Below are 16,472 nucleotides of genomic sequence, written 5' to 3'. Positions count from 1 at the left end.
AACTGGCAATGCCTTCGGGGAAGGAGAGCATTCCAACGAGGGAGGCCGTTTCCACTGTGGTTGGGGGTTGTTTAAAGCGCAGCAAATCCTACAATCGGCGTCGTAGCACCGGATCCGATGCGGTTTCTGGGAAAGGGGTGGGGCTGGCTCCTGGCCACGCTTCTCCCTCTTTCCTCCTCCTCTTCTCGTAACGCTCCAGCCTCTTTTTTTTTTTGCAGGCCGGAGTTGCTGAGGCCGGGAGCCCTTCGGGCTTTAAGACCCAGAGGAGGCCTCGCTGGCCGGCAGCGCTGGCTCCGGTGTTGACGGCGGAACCACCACCACCACCAGCAGCGGCGGCAGCAAATCCTCCTCGGGGCTTGGCGGGCGAGGCGCCGCTCTCTCCTCCCTGTCCTCCCCGCTTCAGCTCGGCATGGCCTTCATGGAGAAGCCGGCGGCGGGCAAAGTGCTGCTGGACGACACGGCGCCGCTGACAGCCGTGATCGAGGCCAGCCAGAGCCTCCATTCGCACACGGTATGTATACGGCTGGGGCAGGAAGAAGGGGGTCGCCGCGGGCAGCGCACAGGCCGGGCTCGCTGGGTGGGTGGGTGGGTGGGGGGCGTCTGGGGCTAAGGGAAAGGGGGCTCGGCGGGTCGCGGGGGTTTGCTGGCTGCAACGTGCCCTGGGGCTAAGTGGTCCTTCGAGGTGGCAAGAGGCTCTCTCCGCCTCCCTTCCTCCCCAGGAAGGATTTTGCACGTCGTGGGCTTGGGAGGGAGATGGGGGAGAAAGTGGAGAATAGGTGGAAAGTAAGTCTTAATTAAAATCATCATCATCATTATTATTATTTGCACCCCACCCACCCGACTGGGTTGCCCCCAGCCACTCTACTACTTCTTCTTCTGCAGCTGTTGCTGTTATTAGTGCTAAGGGGTCAGCCTTGGGGGTCTGTTGTCACTGCTAGGGTTGCTGATTTTTATTTTATTTATTTTATTTTATTTTTATTTTATTTTATTTTATTTTGGATGGGGGGATAATTTTTATTCGTTTGTTTCACTTCGTATTGTGCCATAACCGAGGGAACAGTTGCAACGGCAGTCGGAAATTGAAAAGATGGGAAAACTATAGAACAGGCAGGTAGGATGAGTACATGGGTAAAAATAACAAAGTCCAAGGTTTTTGAGTACAGTAGTGCATGGGTTAAATTAACAGGCATCCCCAAACTTGGCCCTCCAGATGTTTTGGGACTACAACTCCCATCATCCCTAGCTAACAGGACCAGTGGTTAGGGATGATGGGAATTATAGTCCCAAATCATCTGGAGGGCTGAGTTTGGGGGTGCCTGGGTTAAAACAAGCAAGGAAAGGCCTTGGGTGTTATCTGCTGATCAGACTTGGGAGCCACAGTGTGGGGCTTAGGGGTTACAGTGGCTGGAGGTGAACTGGGGAGACTTGGGTTCGAGTCTCAACTCTGCCACGAACATCATTGGATGAGGCTGAAGGACTTCTCTCCCAAACTTATCTCTCTGGTTTTTTGTTGTTTTTGGTGAAGATAAAATGAGAGGCAAGGGCATGCCATGTACACTGGCTAATTTGAGTTCTTGCCATAGCAGAATAGTCGGGTGAAATGTTACGGAAAAATACAACTCCAGAGAGTGTGAAGTGTGAATAGTTGGCAGCGCCCCTGAGTAGGTGCAGAGTGTATTTTTTCTGACTGCAGAGTAACGGAGAGTGTCATTGCACTGTTGTGAATTGGAGGGAAGAGTTTTTCAGGAAAGAGGGTGTTTTGTTTCAAGTGAATTTCAGCTGTGACCAGAAAATGGAGTACAGTGGTACCTCGGGTTACATACGCTTCAGGTTACATACGCTTCAGGTTACAGACTCCACTAACCCAGAAATATTACCTCGGGTTAAGAACTTTGTTTCAGGAAGAGAACAGAAAACGTGCTCCGGCGGTGTGGCGGCAGCTGGAGGCCCCATTAGCTAAAGTGGTGCTTCAGGTTAAGAACAGTTTCAGGTTAAGAACAGACCTCTGGAACAAATTAAGTACTTAACCCGAGGTACCACTGTACTGTATTGGTGTGAGATAATGTGCTCAGGTGTGGAGTTAGTGTGAATGTTTTTCTTTTAATTTTCATTTCATCCTTAATGAACGCTGCTGTACTCAAGGCAGTTTGTAAACCGAGAGAAATGACAGAACATACAGCAAAAACCACACTGCTGTCCTATAGCAGTTCAGAACCACGTGACAACATTCAAGAGTCCCATTTTGCATGTAGTGTTACAAAATAATGACAAAGTTAAAAATAAAGCTAAACCACTCTTGCCAATTATAAGTAAATATTAACAATGATGATGATGATGATGATGTTGTTTAGTCGTATAGTCGTGTCCGACTCTTCGTGACCCCATGGATCAGAGCGTGCCAGGCACTCCTGCCCGCTCCTGCCCACTGCCGCCCGCAGTTTGGTCAAACTCATGCTGGTAGCTTCGAGAACACTGTCCAACCATCTCGTCCTCTGTCGTCCCCTTCTCCTTGTGCCCTTCACCTTTCTCAACACCAGGGTCTTTTCCAGGGAGTCTTCTCTTCTCATGAAGTGGCCAAAGTATTAGAGCCTCAGCTTCAGGATCTGTCCTTCCAGTGAGCACTCAGGGCTGATTTCCTTCAGGATGGATAGGTTTGATCTTCTTGCAGTCCAAATAATAATAATAATAAACAACTAAGAGGACACCTACTGCACAATACAATATGTAAAATGCCAGGTATTGCCATGGTGGGGTAGACTGGAAGGTGGTGTTAGTGCATGATGGGGAACTGCGGCTATTTAGATTGGTGTGAGGTACTCCTTGGGTTTTGCATTAAAAGAAAACACTTCTATCCAACTAGAAACCATTCATCCAGGCTGCCTCTGGGAAGTTCTCAACAGGATATGAAGGCAGTAGCAGTCACCATTTGTTTGCCCCTGGCATTCACAGGTATAATGCCTATGTTTGTCGAGTGTAAAGGGCAAAAACAACATTAAAAGCCCAACCCTGCTTTATGTTGTGATCCATTACAGCCTAGATACTGACAAGTTGCTTCCTGGAAATAAAACTGATCAGAGATCATAGTCAGATGAAGTGCATCATGCTGTGATAGGCTTAGATTAGCCAGTGTGGTAATTGTAGCATATAGATGGATTTTTATCATACTAAGAAATCATAGAAATGCATGTTTCTTTGCCTTCGTCTGACTATGATCTCTGATCAGTTTTATTTCCAGGAAACAACTGTTGGTCACTTGCAGTGGGGCTAAGAGCAGGCAGCTTATTATCAAGAGTGATTTACTACATGGAACATACTTTATTTTAAGTTGTTTGAATGTCTGTGGGTTGCTGCTGCTTTGTGATCACCCTTCATTAAACTGATTGCATGATAATACGCAGGAATGATTGTTCGGTGATGGATTAATTTTCTGAATGGGCCCTTTTACCTACAGGGTAGGTGACACTATTATTCTGCACTCTGTGTGTGTGTGTGTGTGCACATGGTGCAATGTGAGAAAAGAGTTTTCAGTTTGGGTTTTGAGAGAAGATAAAACTGTGGATTGGATTACTGGTAAATCACCTTTGAGGTTCAGTGCTCTCTTTGGAAATCTAATTCAGGATCAACAGTTGTGCTGCCTGCTTTAGGAGCCTATTTGCTTCCTCATGGCTCTGCCTGTGTAGTTATAAATAAAGCACATTTGCAGCAGAGTTCTCTAGTTATGGAAATATGGAACACTTACCAAGTGTGTAACGAGAGAAATTGTTATATGGTTTATACCCCATAATAAATGAACTGAGAACTGTTGACTAGAAGGGTAGCCATGGCCTTGAATAGGTATTTGGGACTAAGCAAGCCTCGTATTGGAATAAACTTGCTTTAGCCCTGGACCTGTTTAATGCTTATCTGCCAAAACTGCTCTGCAGCAGCTTCTGGTATCGTTCGTTGCTATGCCTTGACTATCCTTCATGGTCATGTAACACAAAGCCAGGTTTACAACTAAGACATGAACAGTGTAAGGAAATCAGAAACTTACCTGCACCAACCATCATCTCACCCCTCCTCCAAAGACAGTTTTAAGAAGACTTTGCTAACTATTTACAAGCCTGTAGTAGTAGGGTCCCATAAATAACTGGCAAGTAACAATTGCCTCAAAACTAGGAAGGTATTTTTATACTGGAAAAGAATCTACTATGTTTTTCTTTTTAGGCTGTGAGTTCTCCTTAAATGACAAGCACAAATATCATGTGTGGGCAAGTATACGAATGAAAATGTGTGAGGCCTGGTCCTTTTGTGGCCTTAAGTCACATGGCTCACATATTTTAACAACCCTGCACAACATTTTCTTGACAAACCAGATTTTATATTAAACCACATCACCTTTGTATCCCTTGGTTGCCTTGACAGGCCCATTCTCTTGACTCTCCAGCTAGCATGGTGATGATAGACGAAATTCCTCTCATCTTACTGTTCAGAAGTAGGTTTAAAGAAAATTGAAAGATTTTCAGTATTTCCTTGAGGTTTCCAAGTTACATTATCTTCATTTGTTAACATGAACAAAATAGCTGGAGTCATATTTAGTGCTACTTCATTTAGTAGGCTAAACTGGACTACCTGAATTTAGTAATTTCACTTCAATGCGGACATTGGTTGACATGTGGATATTTTGTGTCTCTGCTTGGCTTCCCTCCCTCCATTTCCTTGGCCTACAGATTATAAACCAGAAGATGTGGATTTAAGCTAATGTAGTCCCATTGAGGGGACGCAGGTGGCGCTAAAGGTTAAAGCCTCAGCGCCTAGGACTTGCCGACCGAAAGGTCGGCGGTTCGAATCCCTGCGGCGGGGTGCGCTCCCGCTGCTCGGTCCCAGCGTCTGCCAACCTAGCAGTTCGAAAGCACCTCCGGGTGCAAGTAGATAAATAGGGACCGCTTACCGGCGGGAAGGTAAACGGCGTTTCCTTGTGTGGCTCTGGCTCGCCAGAGCAGCGATGTCATGCTGGCCACGTGACCCGGAAGTGTCTCCGGACAGCGCTAGCCCCTGGCCTCTTAAGTGAGATGGGCGCACAACCCCAGAGTCTGTCAAGACTGGCCCGTACGGGCAGGGGTACCTTTACCTTTACCTCTAGTCCCATTGAAATGAACTGGATATGGTTTACATTGACCACACTTTAGGTGATGAGTCACGGTTCACTTGTAGAGTGGGTTGTGGATTGGGTTGTCTTCTAGAAAGACTACAGTGGTACCTCAGGTTACATACACTTCAGGTTAAAGACTCCGCTAACCCAGAAATAGTGCCTCAGGTTAAGAACTTTGCTTCAGGATGAGAACAGAAATTGTGCTCTGGCGGCGTGGCGGCAGCAGGAGGCCCCATTAGCTGAAGTTGTGCTTCAGGTTAAGAACAGTTTCAGGTTAAGTACGGACCTCCAGAACGAATTAAGTACTTAACCTGAGGTACCACTGTACAGTACTTTATTAAAACTTACACATGCTATGTAGTTCTTGCCATTAAGTATATCTGATACATTTATTTTTATTCTAAAGGGCATAAAAACAACCCAAAGTTTTTTGTGGTCTTGACATTCTGCCTTGGTTTCTTTGGGTCTTTGGGGAGGTTGGCTCAAATTGGCAAAGGGAGAGTCAGGTCTAGCTTCTCATTGACAAACATTTAAAAGCAGTTTTCCCAGCCAAATAGTGTGCCTTTCATATGTGGGAGTTGAAAAAACCAATTTTGTGAACCTTATCTTTGCATTTCCGTTTTGTTAATGCACACTGAGGAAAGTTCAAATAGAGGTTTGTTCTTTTAATCACATGTGTACTGTGAAGCAAGAGTTCTGCTGGACTTTCTCAGTGATTTCAGAGCTGTATTTGGCCATTCTTAAACTTCTGTTTCATCTGTTAGGAGGCAGAGACAAAACAGTTGCACAAGGAGGCAAAAAGTGTGTTGACGTATTTTTAAAGAAAGAATATGATACATAGCTGTACTTAGTAGTTTGCCACAATGTTTCATTGGGTTTCCTGTTATCTGGAGTGAGAAGTAGGTCCTGTCCTTTGATGCAAGCATTTTCCTTTATAAATTAACATTTTTAAGTAACATCCTCTTGAGCTGGAGCAAGGAAACTTGAAGCTGTTCAGGGAAGTTTTTAATGTGTGACATTTTAGTGTATTTTTGGTCTCTGTGGAAGCCGCCCAGAGTGGCTGGGGAAACCCAGCCAGATGGGCGGGGTACAAATAAATTATTATTATTATTATTATTATTATTATTATTATTATTATTATTATTCGGCAAATCGCATTTTCCCTTTACCACCGCTCTAGCCCTTTTGACTAGACAGAACACTGAGAAAATGTCACAGTGCTTCAGGGTGTTTCGGAAGTCACTCCAAATCAATTGTTCCCAAATATCAAACTTTTCCAACACGCTACCTGGGTAGGCTGGAAGAGGCTAAGTGCAGATAAGGCTGAATAGTTGATGGTGATTGGGCCTGTGTTACCTGGATGAAAAATCTAAATTTACCAGGGAAAGAACAAATAGGTTTCTCCAAAGGTTGCTCTACTCTAGACCACTGTCTTACACTTATGCATCTGGTTGAAAAATACAGATCCCAAAGGCAATCTAAGATATACGCTGCTTTTGTAGATTTTCGTGGTGCATTCGACTCAATTGACCGCCCAAAGTTGTGGAGGAAACTCACAGAATTAAAAATTGATCAGCGCTTATTGATTCTAATGCAAAATCTACATTCTTCCAATACCTGTCAAGTCAAACTTAACACCAAAGGTCACCTCTCCTCAGACATCCCAAACTCGAAAGGGGTAAAACAAGGGTGTATTCTTGCCCCCTTTCTATTTAATTTATTTTTATCAGACTTGCCAGATTACCTTCAAAAAATAGAATCACATGCCCCTAAACTCAATCAGAAACCAGTTCCTCTCTTATTATACGCAGACGATGCTGTCTTACTATCACTAACGAGCTTGGGTCTGAAACGTCTTATATCTTCACTGATCCTTTACTGCGAATGTAACAAACTCTCTATAAATTATGAGAAGACAAAAATTTTGGTCTTCTCGAATGGTTGGAAATTAGAGAAATGGAAAATAAGAGGGCAAGAAATCCAACAAGTGAAAACCCATAGATATCTGGGAATCTTATTCCAGAGCAACTTAGGGTGGGCAACCCATCGCACAAATGCCATAAAACAGGCAAAGTGCATCTCATCAGCAGTTGCCCGTTTTTATTATCAGAAAGGTAATCAATTTATTCCTGCGGCCAATCAGATATTTCAAGCAAAAGTGCAATCCCAGATATTCTATGGTATCCCGCTATGGGTCCAAGCATATAACAGTGATATAAAAAAGATTCACTCCAGCTTTTTGAGACGTATTCTTGGACTCCCTCTTATGATCAAATATGAAACAATGTGTGCAGAAATAGGCATACACACAATGGAATACTGGGCATGGTCCACCTCAATAAAGTATTGGTTACGCTGCCATTTTCGCTGCCCTCCATCAAGTCTGCTCGCTGATTTGCTCAAAGACCCTTATAAATCAAGATGGTATCAGCACCTTGAAAAAAAAATTGAATCTTTAGGCATCGAGCTGGAGCTCCTGTACAATTCTAATGAGCAATATATTCTCCATAATATCCTAACTAGACTAAAGGATGTCGAGAGACAAAATATTATGGCAGCTGTAAACAAAATTTGCTCCCCCAGATTCTACGATTTAAATATCTTAGATTGCAGAGCCAATTACGTCTCTAAATTAATAATCCCAGCCCAACGTAGGGCTTTTATGCTGGCCCGTTTGAATGTTTTTCCCTCAGCATTTGTCTGGGGAAGATATCAAAACATTCCCAGAAGCAAGAGATTCTGCAGATGTTCTATGAATGTCCCGGACACTGTAGAGCATATCCTCTTTCATTGCCCATTGTACAGTACGCTCCGTCAACGCGTGCTGTCCCCCCTTTCGGGTGGTCTGGAACCCCAGCAAGCTGAATGTGTGGGACTCTACCTATCCGACGCTGACCAAAGGGTAACGGCGGGGGTAGCCGAGTTTTTGGCAGCAGTCCTCCAAGGAGCAGGCTAACAAGGAAAACCACTGATTTTATATGTATATATTTATATTTGTATGTAGCCAACTCCTGCCTTTTTATATATATCTCAAGGCTTTTATATGTTATTTTCCTTTTATGGTTTTACCTGCATAATGCCTAATAAAGGTTTTGATAAGAAGAAGAAGATTGGGCCTGTTACCCTTGGGGCGGGTTATCCGTCTCTCAAAACAGTCCTAGAAATTTGCAGATTTTGGCGTGCCCTTGGATCCAGTTCTGCTTCTTAACTCTCAAGTGGTCAAAAAGAACAGGACTGCCCTTTCCCAACTTGGATGGTAAATAGCGCTGCTCTTTTTTTTTGAGTGGCGGAAGTGCAGATCTAACTATTGCAGTATGTGCACCGGTAACCTGTAGGAACCCAAGGCCTTCCAGATGTTGATGGACTCCAACTCCCATCAGCCCCGGCCAGCATTGCCACTTGTTGGGGATGATGGAAGGTTGCAGATTATACATTTTCTTATTCTTAATTGGGTTGATTCACATTCTGTGGCCTTCTAAATGTGTCTGTGGGAAGGGAAATATTGGTTTGTTTTTGTTTTTATGGTGTATTTTGTGTTCTCATTTTGTATTTTTATGTTGCGAAACGGCCCTGTGATCGCGGGATGAAGGGCAGTACAAAATTAAAATAAATAAAATAAAATAATCACACTGTCTGTCCAGGTCCGTTCTAAATGGTCTGCATTAGTCACTGAGCTTCTGAAGGAGCACTTAGTCTCATGTACACCCTCTCATGCCTTATTTCAGTGGTGGCCAAACTCGGCCCTCCAGATGTTTTGGGACTACAATTCCCATCATCCCTGACCACTGGTTCTGTTAGCTAGGGATGGTGGGAGTTGTAGTCTCAAAAACATCTGGAGGGCCGAGTTTGGCCATCACTGCCTTATTTGTAGGAAAGAGCCTGTTATGAGTGCCCTTGTCTTCTGAAGTGTTGCAGGTGTGGCAGCTGATCACAAGGCCTTTCCTCTGTTGTGTCCCTTCTTGCTCTTTGGGATGGCTTTGTCCAACAGGCGCTCTGCTTGCCTGTTTCCCTTCTGGAATTTAAAGTGCTGATCAAGACCTTGCTCAGTAGGAAAGCATTTTGACTTACCTGTTTCATGACTTGCACTGTTTCGGATTTTGTTGCTTCATTTTGCTGTGTGTGTTTTATTTTTCCTAATTGTCAGCTAGGCTGCCTTGGGGGGGGGTGGCTTTCTTGGCCTGGAAGCAGGGTGTGAAATGTAGGTTTAATGAAAAGTAGATCTGGGAGTGGCCTCTTCTAAGTGCAGAAGCAGGGAAGGGGAGTAAGCATGCTTAAATCTTTCCCTGCCACCTGTTTTTTTCCTTTCCAAAGGTTCCCCCCCCCCTCCAGCTTCCATATGCATGTGTGGAACCTGGTGGTGTGGTGTAACAAATGATTTTTATTTCTCTGTGTGGTTTTTTTGGGGTGGGGAGTGGGGGGGGGGTTCATTACTTGGGTGGTGGCAGGGATTAGAAAAGCCTGTTGTTCCAGTAGAGGCAAATTCTAGATTTGAATTTGGAATCCAGAGGCCTTTTGGAATTGTAAGAATTCTTGGTAATATATTTATCCCACATCTTTACTGGCAGGTTGACAAATTGGCACTGTAGCCAGAAAAAGCCTCAGGCTTGTGTGCCAGTGACATATCTTACTCAAAAAAGTCATGGCTAAACTAGTTTTGCTATAGTAATAGTACATATCAGTATTCTTCAACCTTTCTGTTTCTCCCTTTCCTCTTCTTTCTTCACCTCCCTTTTTCCTGCACACAGAGTCTCTTGTTTTCCATCTGTCACTCTCCTTCTTTGAAAAAAACCAAAATGAAATATATCTGTGAGTGTGACCCACTTTAGATTAGGATACAACCCAGTGGTGGATCCTAAACCAGCAGTTGAAAAACTGATGAGTCCTAACCTTTAAATAGGGCTTTTTTAAAAAGGAATTTTCAGTGTGGCAGGAGTGAAAAGCATCTAAACCTGCATTTTGTTTTCCCCAAATGGAAACCGGGGTCAGGCAGAATAAAAAGTGCACACAACTGGGGAATTTTGAGTTGACCGGGTGATGGTGGAGGGTGCATGAGGAATGGAAGGGAATCCCCCCCCCACATACTTTATATACTTAAAGTATTATTGGGGAATGCAATGCTTTCTATCTTGGCAGTTTCGTGTTCTGGGCTTGCAGCAGTGTTGAAACTGTACTTGTAGTTTTGTAAATATTGAAGCGGGGTGTGTGTGTTGCTTAAGCAATATTTCTGCTGTTCCAAAACATCCTGGGTTTTGTGAGAGCATTTGGCTTGGGATCAAACAAGGCAGCAAAGACAGAGCTCCAGATACGATCTCACAAAACGATGATGATTGTTTATACTGCTGCACATTATGGTAAATAGATGCTTTAATATTTCCTGATTTTGCAGGTTACATGCATTAAAGTTCCGCTGGCGTTCTGAGGGAAGGATTGCTTTTGTGGGTGAATACTTTTCCCTACGGAGGGAGCGTGTTTGTTTGTTTTGCTTCTCTACATTCATTACATCAGCATTATCAGTGTCAAAGCCCCACAGGAGTAAAGCTGCTTTGGTGTCAGGGTTCATTTGGAGATGAGTGTCAAAAAGGGGAAAAGGGAAAGAGAGGTTTTCTACTAGTCTAGAGTCCTTAAGCTGTGCACCATCGTCAACCCTGAAGCATGAAGCACTGGAGGTATATGCGTAAACTGCAAATTTGTGTCAAGAGAGTGCAGTGATAAATTTCCAATTGTACCCTTGAGCAGAAGAGCATACAGTGGTACCTTGGGTTACATACGCTTCAGGTTACATACGCTTCAGGTTACATACGCTTCAGGTTACAGACTCCACTAACCCAGAAATAGTACCTCAAGTTAAGAACTTTGCTTCAGGATGAGAACAGAAATCGTGCCCCGGCGGGGCAGTGGGAGGCCCCATTAGCTAAAGTGGTGCTTCAGGTTAAGAACAGTTTCAGGTTAAGAATGGACCTCCGGAATGAATTAAGTACTTAACCTGAGGTACCACTGTATAGTAATTTTTCTTGCTGAATAAACAGGCAGTCAGAAACCCTTCCTAATCTGCTGCAAATCAGCCAGGGATCTAGCAGTAGATTCCAATCTACTTTCGGCCCACCCCTGCTGTACAACAGGCACACTTATCAGTAAACCAGCATATTGATGTAACATACTCTTTCACAAGTGGAGGCAAGCTCCCACAAATGTAGTCTCATGAACCGCATACCCCAGCTCATCCTATACTTCCCTGCCCATTCCGTCTTCCAAAGCATTCCAGTCTTCCTGATTGTCACCATGTTCAACCTCCCTGCTGCAAAGCAGCTGATCTGTTGTCTTGCATTCAGAGCTGAAGGAGGAGTCCAAGGCAGGAGCTAGACTGGCATACTGGCCAGTGTGGCATAATGGTTAGAGTGCTGGACTAGGACCTGGGAGGTCAGGGTTCGAATCCCCACTCAGCTATGAAGCTCATTGGGTGACCCTGGGCCAGCCATCATCTCTTAGCCTAACCTGCCTCACAGGACTGTTGTGAGGATGAATGGGGAGGAGATCATCCTTGGGAGAAAAGGCAGTATATAAATGCAATCAATCAATCAATCAATCACTGCTGTGGCTTGGATTGGGGAGGGTGTTTTCTATGTTGTGTGTGTGTGTGAGAGAGAGAGAGAGAGTGAGAGTGAGTGAGTGAGAAAAATATGAAATATGAATTTTCACCTCTATAGTATAATCATTTTTTTATATAAAAAAGTAAATTGCTTGGATACCTTTTAGGTAACAAGCAACTAATAAGTTGAATGAATATTATTATTATTATTAATCCACAGATGAGGAACTGCCAGTTTACATAGACTGGGGGCCTATTATGTAGTCTACTTAGGTAATGGTTTAATCCAGCTCTAGACTGCCTGGGTTAAAATTCCCTTATGCTTTGTTTTCTAATAAATACTGTATTGTGCAAGAGGGAATCCACATTCAATTTCCGATTTCCACACGCTGAGGAAACACACTTTTATTCAGCTACCTATCAATAGCTCTCTCGGGGCCACAATTTGCATATGTTAAAAACCAGGTTTTTACTGTATCCTACAGAAAGTGAAGTAGTAGCCTGCTGCATTGAAAATAACAACACTGCCTTCAAGCCCTTGCTCATGCTGGCTGTAGGAACCGCTTATGGGAGCTGAAAGCCAACGGCCCCCCAACAAACAGAGTCAGAGCCACCAGAAAGAAAACCAGTTTTGCTTTCTGAAGCACACACATGTACACCAAGCATTGCCGTTTACACTGCTCAACTCTGGAGAAACTGGGGGTGGAGGGAGGGAGAGAAAGAATATAAATTACTGGTAGAACGTACAAGAAGATGCAAACAAAAGAGTAAAATCATGAACAGAAATAAACGGACAAGGTAGCTAATCCTGAAGCAGTACAGTCTGGAGAGCACTTCTCTTTCTTTTGCTATTCATGGCTAGGGTAGGAAGTGTCTTGCTTTTTGGTTTACTGAGTAAACTTCAAACACTTAAGTAGTTAATAAATGTGTGCAATTCTCTTAGCATAGAGATACTTGCATAGCTCCAGTTAGTGGGGGTATTCTGGTACAGAAGGTGGAAATAACATGGTCCCTTCCTGCAGGACGGTAGCCGAGATAGTTTGGATGACTTGGTTTCTTGTTTTGCTGTTTTCAGCGTTTGTTTGACAAGAGAGGCATGCAGCCGTCATTGAGTGGGGCATAATGCAAAACATAAAAGAGTATGCGATGGAGGGAAACGGTAAAAAAATCAGATGGGGTGAAAGGGCAGCACAGAGAAGAGAGAGCAAAATGCAGAGCTCTGCATAGCCTTGAAAAAACCGTAAAGGTCACAAGATAACGTTCATGGGGGGGGGGGCAGCGTGGTCTTACAAAAAATGGGCAGATTTAGATTACCGTAAAAGCATGACGGACGCAGGTGGCGCTGTGGGTTAAAGCCTCAGCGCCTAGGGCTTGCCGATCGAAAGGTCGGCGGTTCGAATCCCTGCGGCGGGGTGCGCTCCCGCTGCTCGGTCCCAGCGCCTGCCAACCTAGCAGTTCGAAAGCACCTCCGGGTGCAAGTAGATAAATAGGGACCGCTTACTGGCGGGAAGGTAAACAGCGTTTCCGTGTGCGGCTCTGGCTCTGGCTCTGGCCAGAGCAGCGATGTCACGCTGGCCACGTGACCCGGAAGTGTCTCCGGACAGCGCTGGCCCCTGGCCTCTTAAGTGAGATGGGCGCACAACCCCAGAGTCTGTCAAGACTGGCCCGTACGGGCAGGGGTACCTTTACCTTTACCTTTAAAAGCATGAATAGGTTTGAAATGGACAAATTGTCACTTGTGATCTCTGCTTTCTAATTGGGTTTTCTTCTCCTTCCTAGGAATACATCATTCGTGTGCAAAGAGGGATTTCCATGGAAAACAGTTGGCAGGTAACTTGTTCACCTCTGACATAAGGAAATGCATTTTGTTAATTGGATTTTACAGGGGACACAGCAAAAGATTCCCTAGTCATTTGAGCACTGACAAGATGCTTCTACGCACAACTTTCTTTTTTTTTTTTTTTTGGATGAAAGAAGCTATTCAGCGTCATGTGGGCTTGGTGAATTGTTCCTGTATGTTCTTTTCTGCATGCAGATTCCTCTTTGGTCTCACCCAGTTGGTTCAAATTAGACGCATCAGCGTTTAGATCCTGAAAGTGCACCACTGTGGTGCTTTCTTCTTCTTCTTCTTCATGTTCATGAGACTGTAAAAAAGAGCCAAACTTATACTGATTTCCCACACCTACCCCATTTCAGTCAATACTAAAGTATGCTGCAATCGCAGAGAGCAAGTACCTGAAGGAGCGTCTCCACCCCCATCGCTCAGCCAGCTGAGGTCCAGCACTGAGGGCCTTCTAGCAGTTTCCTCCTTACGAGAAGTGAGGTTACAGGGAACCAGGCAGAGGGCCTTCTCAGTGGTGGCGCCCTCCCTGTGGAACGCCCTCCCATCAGATGTCAAGGAAATAAACAACTATCTGACTTTTAGAAGACATCTGAAGGCAGCCCTGTTTAGGGAAGCTTTTAGTGTTTGATTCTATTTTTAATATTCTGTTGGGAACCACCCAGAGTGGCTGGAGAAACCCAGCCAAATGGGCGGGGTATAAATAAATAAATAATAATTAGAATAATTAGAATAGAAGACACCAGAGACGACTCAAATCTCTTCTGAAGGAAGAGAGAAATGTAGGGGAGAGACCCTAAAAGTGTGGCCTAGAAGGACATGGGCAACTGCCAGATTTCCCACTTGCGAGCTGAAAAAGCTTATATGACTCTTTTCTTTCTTTCAGTCTGCTTGTTCACACTCTGAATGTTGGTTTTGTGAAATGCTGTTGTACCCAGAATCGGAAGCGCTATTACCCTTGAATGCGTGGAGCCCCTCCTGAAATTCCAAATTCCATGATGTGAATGTTTCTGGAAAGGGCGATCTGTTTTTCCCTAAAACAGAAGCCAGCAATACTCAAAAGGGTACATTGAAACCTTAATAAAATTAGGATCTTACTTATGTTCCTCCTCTGACAATTTATTTTCATGTAAGGATCACTACAAATCCATGCTGTTGGGGCAGCCCAAGCCCCCGTAAACTTGTCTACATGGAATGGAAGTAATGCTTTGCTCCTGCGGAGTGATTGCAGCATGCCCAGAGAGAGATTTCCCTATTTCTCTTTGGAGGTTTTGCACCTTTGTGATCCTGGCTCCTGCCACAATTGTACCTGCTTTATAGAATGGGATTGTCAATACCCAGTTGTATTAGAATGTGTGGTACCAGCACTAACTCTGTGTTGCTTTTGTAGATTATAAGAAGATACAGTGACTTCGATTTGCTGAATAATAGTTTGCAGGTAAGAGGTTTGTTTGTTTTTTGTTGCTGTATGAAAACTACAGTGGTACCTCGGGTTACATACGCTTCAGGTTACATACGCTTCAGGTTACAGACTCCGCTAACCCAGAAATAGTACCTTGGGTTAAGAACTTTGCTTCAGGATGAGAACAGAAATTGTGCTCCGGCGGCGCGGCAAGCAGCGGGAGGCCCCATTAGCTAAAGTGGTGCTTCAGGTTAAGTACAGTTTCAGGTTAAGAACTTAAGTACTTAACCCGAGGTACCACTGTGCTTGGAATTTAGGGCTAGAGAATTCAGTCTGTGTCTGTTCCCTGTCACTTCTGTTCGTCTCAGCCACAAATCTGTTTTGACATGTTTTCTGCATTAATCTGCATCGAAAGAAGAAGAAGAAGCTCTGCGCCAAAATCTGCATTTCAAAGTCATATTCAATATACGGATCTTGAAGAGTCTTTTCATACTTTTTTGAGCCAAGAAGCATGTTGGAAATTTGGGAAGTGTGAAATCCAGGGCTGGCACAACCATTAGGTGGGGTGGGGCCACTGCCTCAGGCGGTGGCACCCTGTGGGCACCCTGCCATCTCTGCCAGCAGTGGGGAAGCAGTGCTGATTTTGGGCAGGATCTCAGCGGTCCCCAATCACCAAGATCTCACCCGAAATTGGTGCCGATGGCAGCACTGTTTCTTCCCCAGTAGTGGAGGCAGCAGAGTGGGCAAGTGGTGGTGGTTGTAGTGGCAGGGTAAGTGATAGGGGCAGGTATGGCAGTGCTGGTGACCGCAGCAACCACTGGGCAGCACTTCCTGTTTTGCCTCAAGCAGCAAAGTGGGCTTGTGTTATCCAATGGACAGCTAAGTTTTTTGATCTTCGCATTAGTCCTGGAAGTGTGGATCTGGACAGTTCATATTAGAATTCACAAAGATCAAATTCCTCAAGTATCTGTTAGAATTCCTGCTCCATTGCTGCAGTCATGGGCTTTTTGTCTATCACATGACGGTGTATGTTTTGACTCCACAGAGTGGGAAGTGACGGAGACTGGATGTTTGTGTTACTGTGTTCCGTGAAGTGGGACTATTGTCCTTTTGTTTTTTTTCTTTGCTGTCTGATGCTAGAGAGAGAGGGAGCCATGTTGCAGTGCTCCGCGTGTGTTTATATGTAAGTAAAGTAGATTAGCCGAAATGCTGAGTTGCTGAGGTCTGTTACGCAACTGCACAAACTCTGAGAATCCCTTAAGTGTGCCAATGTCTGTTGGCATTGGTTGCTGTAATTTTTGGGCTGAAGAAAGCTTTTGAAGCTCCCAAACGAGAGACCAGGAGGGAGGGAACATGCCAGTCGGGCATGTGTCTCTGCCAGGGTTCTACTCGAGTGTAGGACAAGCTCCTGACCGTATCTTTACTGTGTGTTTTGTGAAGTCACTTTTGCATATGTGAATGGATGCCGTGTGTTTGCACGTTTTATTAAACAAGAATTAATGTTTAACGGTGG

General features: G+C 44.5%; 1 protein-coding gene across 6 annotated transcripts in view; it reads left to right on the top strand.

Moving 5' to 3' along the window:
• The first annotated feature begins 211 nt into the window (after window positions 1–211).
• Window positions 212–16,472, top strand: part of PXK (PX domain containing serine/threonine kinase like) — a 51,027-nt gene continuing 34,766 nt past the window's right edge. The window contains exons 1-3 of one of the 6 annotated variants that reach the window (XM_079963246.1): window positions 212–511; window positions 13,497–13,547; window positions 14,948–14,995. In XM_079963246.1, the coding sequence (XP_079819372.1) occupies window positions 410–511; window positions 13,497–13,547; window positions 14,948–14,995 (201 nt within the window). In that variant the 5' untranslated portion in view covers window positions 212–409. The remainder of the gene's footprint in view (window positions 512–13,496; window positions 13,548–14,947; window positions 14,996–16,472) is intronic. The other 5 variants (XM_079963247.1, XM_079963249.1, XM_079963244.1 and 2 more) reach the window with 5 other exon arrangements.

The sequence above is a fragment of the Podarcis cretensis genome (assembly GCF_951804945.1).
Source record: "Podarcis cretensis genome assembly, chromosome: 2".
Taxonomy (NCBI): Eukaryota; Metazoa; Chordata; class Lepidosauria; order Squamata; family Lacertidae; genus Podarcis; species Podarcis cretensis.
The sequence above is the reverse complement of the archived record's forward strand: the minus strand, read 5'-3'. Positions and strand labels throughout refer to the sequence as shown.